We start from the raw sequence: 6,000 nt of genomic DNA on the forward strand, positions 1-6,000 counted from the left end.
TGTGTGTGTGTGTGCGTGTGCGTGTGTCTGCTCTGTCTGTAGTCTGATGGCATGATTGGAGAGAAACCGTAAGCTAAATGGAGTCACTTGACTGGAACACTGCAGCCTCTGTGAACATCAGGCTTTGGCTCACTTCACCTACAGTTTACTCACATGTGTCACAAACATACACACTTTGCTTCTCTGATATCTGGACATGCTGCTCTTTCCCCTCGACACGCACACATGCTGCTGAGTCCTACTACTGTACCCAGAGTTAACCAAAGTAAAACCAGACTCTGTAAATAGTGGTGTGTGTGCTGACGTATAGACCTACAGCACAGGATCCTCTCTCCTGTGACTTGAGGACATCAGCAGAATGCACAAACACACGCATACTGCACACACATACAAATCACACATCCTGAGGCACATTAACGCTGTCTGAGTGGATTGTAAGCGAAGCAGATAAGACAAAGCGGAGCATTTTTCCGATGCTGCACACACGCGCACTGTAGTGCAGCGTGTCTTATGCGGAGTCTCTCTCTCTCACACACACACACACACACACACACACACACACACACACACACTGCTCTCTGTCACAGGTCGCTCATGGGCGACAAGGCTCCAGTCACTGTGTAATAATGGGGGACGTCTCAAAGTGCCTACACCACAGAACTCATTTCACACCAGCTTGAGTTGGTCACATTGTGGATGTTACACAGACCAGATCCTCCCCGGTGTGAAACCTTATCGGAGTCCAAAGGAATATGTGCAGATGTGGCAGTTCTCATAGAGGCCTTACCCACCATTGATGTTATTTATCGACGCTAACGCTGTTTTTAAAAAGAGACAAAGACTTTCCTACTATACGTATCAATTGTTCCCAGATGGCTAATGCTGATTGCTAGTTTTAATGCTTGCTTTTCTCTGATTGTTTGGTTGTAAACTGAAACATGCTGACAGTCTGAGTAAATGACACTGGTATATAGTATTCTACTGTGGTGACTGGTATCCTGTGTAATACTGTAAGTGGTCTTAAGACCCCACACTGCCCTCTGCTGACATGGCTATCATTTATCTACCTCCTACCTCCTTTCTGTTCTATCGTACTGTATCCTCTTGTTCACAGCTTCACTCCCTTCCTTAACCAAACAACTCTCACAAGGCCCTCATTAAAACACCCCCGTTGTAAAAGGAAATGTAGCACACTTGTTCTAACCAACGTGCCGCCGCGCCTCACTCTATAAATGGTTACACACACACACACACACACACACACACACAAGTACAGCCCTGTAAAAACTGCCTGAGTCACCGAGCAGACCGTTGTAGCTCACTAATACAATGATGAGACGACGGCGTTACACTAAATCCAACTGCTCCCGCTTGTTATTCCAATGGACCCGTAAAACACTGTTGGTCGTCCATTGTTTAATTTGAAAGTCTTACAGTCAGTGGGAAGCAGTTATGAACTATTCTGAAAGGTTTTCAGGTGTGTTTTTTTTTTTTAACACACCTTTTCCCCCCCGAGAGGCTTTCAGTCTCCCGAGTGTCACCTGTTCAAGGTTGCCTCCCCTCCTGGGGGCCACTTCCCACTTGGGCTTGGCCCCTGGTCACATGGTTGTCCTCAGCTCCTGTTTCCTGTTTCCTGTCACCTGATACCTGTCACCTGCTTCTCAGGGAGCCAACACCCTCTTTGTCTCTCCCTGGCGTCGTCCTTTTTCCACCTCATTTCACTCTCCTTCAGGATTCTAGTTTGAACTGCCAGTGAATTTTGATAATTGGGAAGCTACTGAGAAGCTCTGTCTTGCACTTCCAGCAAACTCATTGTGAGAAAACTAAATCCTGCTACTGTAGCCACCTCACTCCCCATCCAAACACAATACACATAGCTAGTGAAGAGCAGGATGTGTCTGTTATCGAGGAACAGAGTGGAGCTGAACTGCAGCCTCCTTCTCTTTGTCAGCATGGTTGTAGAGCAGTCTCCCAACATGTTGTATGGAGGTTTTTAATTTGTTCTATTAGTCTCTGTTGAAAACAACCATTGTGTGTCAATTACCAGAGTGCCTTGCTAAAACCCAGAGGTTTAATTTGAATTAAGGTTGAGGCTCCAAGCTTGCAGACATCTGTGCACCCTATGTTGAGAAAGTATCCCTGAATAATGAGGTCATACATATTCCTGCCCTCGGAAAAGCCCGAGTCGGCATACTTTCTCAGGAGTCTTCCTCCATCGCGGCGTCTGAGGAGCTGGCTGGCTTCTGCCGGGGCAGACAGTGGGTCCTCTGTGGGGCTGATTGAGGGGTTAATCACTGCATAGTTTGGCCCGTTACTCCTGCTGCTCCCCGCCAGCCTGTCCTTTCTGTCCATCTTAACGGCAGATGACACACACACACACACACACACACGGCGCGGCTGGCGGAGGAATGTTTCTGAGCGCTGTCCGGTCCAACAACCAGGCTCTTGTGAAAGCACTTGGCATGGCCACGGCGCTCTCCTCGGCTCTCCCATCGAAAGCCACTTTGTTTGGTTGGCGTTGCCGTGATGAGGAGGAGTTTTTGGGGGAATAAGATAATGGAATGTTTTTAAAAAAGCGGTCCTGGTCTGAATATACAGGATGTTTTGTGTTCTTGTAATTCTTGTTAGGCAGACAGAAGTTTATGCAACATGTAAAACACTAATAAGAATTATCTTAATATATCAGGTTTAAGCTTCACTCTCACCACTTAAACCTTTACTAATACACTGCTCTATGCCCACTTGTGGTCTAAAAATTATCATTAATGCTGAAATTATCAGTTGATTCATTGATAAGTTGACTGACAGCAAATATTTTGATAATTGTTTCATCATTAAAACTGTTCTTCAAGCAAATATGCCAATCATTTGCAGGTTCAAATGTAAGGATCTGCTGCTTTTGCCTTGTCTTAGTGTAGTTAATTGAATATTTTCGGGTTTTGGGCTGTAGGTCTGCAAAAAAGGCAGTTTGAATATTTCATTTAGGGCTCGGAGAACGTGAACTTGAAAATAATCGTTAGTATTTGCAGTATCTTTATAGTCTTTATAGCATTACAAACAGAATGTGATAGTTGAACATTGTTGCTTGCCTAGTTAATGTTGTGTTTTGACTGACGTGCTGTCTTGTGTCTCCACAGCCTTTCTTCAGACTACTAAACCTACGGAAGCTCGGCCTGAGTGACAATGAGATCCAGAGACTCCCTCCTGAGGTGGCCAACTTCATGCAGCTGGTGGAGCTGGACATCTCCAGAAATGGTACGCGAACACATTCACAAGTTCACGTTGTCAGTCTTCTTGTAAGACCACCCGTTAACACACAATACCTTTAATGACACGCTTTAAAATAACCTTCCGGTCCTGTCTAGACCACCCCCCCAAAAACACAAAACATCAAGCGTAGAAATCAATGCTGACGTGTGGTGTTAAGCACCATGATGCAGCCAGAAGTAATATTTCATACATGAGACTTAAGGTGAAATTACAACTCTTCAGCTGTAACACACAGACACACACACACACACAAACACCTCGCCCTTTCTGTGTCATTGCATGCTGCACACAAAGACACTGATGCTCAGTGGCAGGAAGGGCATACACCGTAGATGAGAGACATCTGCTCTGCTACGCACGGCATCAAGTGCTGTGGGAGCAGTGTGCAGCGGCCTGTGAGGGCCTTTCCCATCTGTCTGCCTGTCTGTCTGCTCCTGCTGCAGAGAGACACTGAGCCACATAGGCTGCTTGGCTCAGTAGGGATTTCTTAACCTGCACCTGCAGCATCCAGAGGTAAAAGGGCTTCACCTGGTCAGGCTTCTCTGAAAAGCTCTAACTTTAGCTCAATTCCATTTCCCACTCTCAAATAGATCATAAAGAAATACAAGCTTTGCTTTTATGATTTCAGCAGCATGCAGCTAAAAAGACTAAAGCACTGCAGCAACATCTATAAATGTGTGATTACTCAAATGTTCTATGATGGGAGGAAAATGAAGACGTAAAAACAAAACGTTCACCAACTTCCATCTGTTCTGTTTCTATCTCAGTTTTCCTTTACTTTCTCTCACTTTCCTCCTCTTGGCCATCTGGTTGTGATTACGAGGAATTTAAAATGATTCGGTCCATAGGATACGAACCCCCCGTTCTAAATCTGTGTGTCCACGGTGCTGATGCCTGCCTCCCTCCCACACCACCTCTTGTCTCCTGCAGAAATTCCTGAGATCCCCGAGAGCATTAAGTTTTGCAAGGCCCTGGAGATCGCAGACTTCAGTGGGAACCCACTGTCCAGGTAAGAGAGCGGGGAACAGCCGGTCACTCTCTTTGCATCTGTCTGCACAGATGCAGAAAAAAAATGAAACAAAGCATAAGTGTCATCTTTGTGCTCTAATTACTCATCTTTCCTATTTTAAATATGCAGTGGGACATGTCACTTTATGCTGATTTGCTAAAGCAACAATTATCCACAGTACGTGAACAAATGCCTGGAGGAGATCAGGTTTTTGTGTGACAATGTTCTTCCCGACCAAACAAGGCTCTGTATGAATCAAGTGTCGGGTTAATCTAACCAGGATACAAGTTAATCTCTATTACATTCTTCCATGAAGTCTCTGCTGCAAGGCTCTCTTCTTACATATTGCCACATCAGTGATGTCTAGGTTTTAACTTCCTCCAATGGAACGACTGGATAAAGCTTTGATGCTGAGGACATTAACAGATGGGAATATGTAAAGGGCCAATAGGTCTCGTGAGTGTGTGATGTTAAGTGATCCCATGTGCCGTACAACACAACACTAAGAGTCCGTCTCCACCGTTTTCTGTTTTCTCTCCCGTCTCGATGCTTCAGATTGCCGGATGGTTTCACTCAACTCCGAGCGCTGGCTCACTTGGCACTCAACGACGTGTCATTGCAGACGTTGCCCAACGACATTGGAAAGTACGTACATGTGCACGTAGTGGATCATTTCATAGGATAATTGTAAAAAATGTAACGATTTTACAATTTTAAGAAAGATCTTAAAGCCCTCTTCTCAGTTAGACCCTCGATACATTAGGGTCTGAGTAGCTTCTCAAGGAGTGCAATTCTGTTGCCCAGTGGGCTGTGAGGCAGCCGCCGTCTGGGCTCTTGGCCACTGCTGTGCTCCGACAGATGGAGGAGCCCCTCTCCATGCCAGGCAGCCCGGTCCAACAGACCTGCCATCTGACTAACCAACCTGCCTCTCCTCTCCCGCCTCTCTTACTCCCCCACCCTTCTCCGCTCCCCACCTGCCAACTCTTGCCCCTCTTTCTCTTTCACTTGCCTCCTTTTTACAGCCTGGCCAATCTGGTGACGTTGGAGCTCAGGGAGAACCTGCTGAAGTCTCTGCCAACGTAAGTGTCATCTCCCTCCGGCATACATGTGCGGGCCTCGGCCTCTTCTCTAGTTCCCCACCATCTCCATCAAGCACAATACGTGCAATAAGCTCACAATGCATGAGGATTTGTGCTCACCTTTTAGTTAGAACCTTTCACACCTACACATAAGAAAGATTTATTGTAGTGTGTAAGAACACGACAGAAACTACAAGTCACCTGTAGCGCGAGGTACGTTTAAAAACATTCTTAGCATATGTCGGTACATGCGAATGAATGGTGTGTTGTAATAGTCTGCAATGCTCGGCTCTTTGTTCTTTCAGGGCACGTAATGTGTGACTTACTGCGTGTGCTATTTTCTGTTCGTATTCAGGTCACTCTCTTTCCTGGTCAAACTGGAACAGCTGGACCTGGGCAGCAATGAACTGGAAGTTTTGGTAATTCAACAATTCATCCCCTTTGAACCATATGATATAGTATGCAGAAGATAATTAATTCTGCTGTTCAGTACTCAAAAACTGTTAGTTGTGCCTTTAGGATAATCTACGTTTGAACTGCCAGGGCAAAACAAACACACACACACACACACACACACACACACACACACACACAAACACACACACACACACACACACACACACACACACACACACACACACA

At 45.8% G+C, this 6,000-nt stretch overlaps 1 protein-coding gene across 17 annotated transcripts in view; it reads left to right on the plus strand.

The window, feature by feature from the left end:
• scrib (scribble planar cell polarity protein) overlaps window positions 1-6,000 on the plus strand; it is a 52,044-nt gene that overhangs the window by 14,581 nt on the left and 31,463 nt on the right. For all 17 annotated transcript variants that reach the window (XM_031849836.1, XM_031849837.1, XM_031849824.1 and 14 more), the window contains 5 exons: window positions 3,138-3,255; window positions 4,201-4,279; window positions 4,835-4,924; window positions 5,302-5,358; window positions 5,714-5,777. In XM_031849836.1, coding sequence (XP_031705696.1) covers window positions 3,138-3,255; window positions 4,201-4,279; window positions 4,835-4,924; window positions 5,302-5,358; window positions 5,714-5,777 — 408 coding nt within the window. The remainder of the gene's footprint in view (window positions 1-3,137; window positions 3,256-4,200; window positions 4,280-4,834; window positions 4,925-5,301; window positions 5,359-5,713; window positions 5,778-6,000) is intronic.

This window comes from Anarrhichthys ocellatus, unplaced genomic scaffold, assembly GCF_004355925.1.
Source record: "Anarrhichthys ocellatus isolate YVR2014 unplaced genomic scaffold, GSC_Weel_1.0 scaffold10, whole genome shotgun sequence".
Lineage (NCBI taxonomy): Eukaryota > Metazoa > Chordata > Actinopteri > Perciformes > Anarhichadidae > Anarrhichthys > Anarrhichthys ocellatus.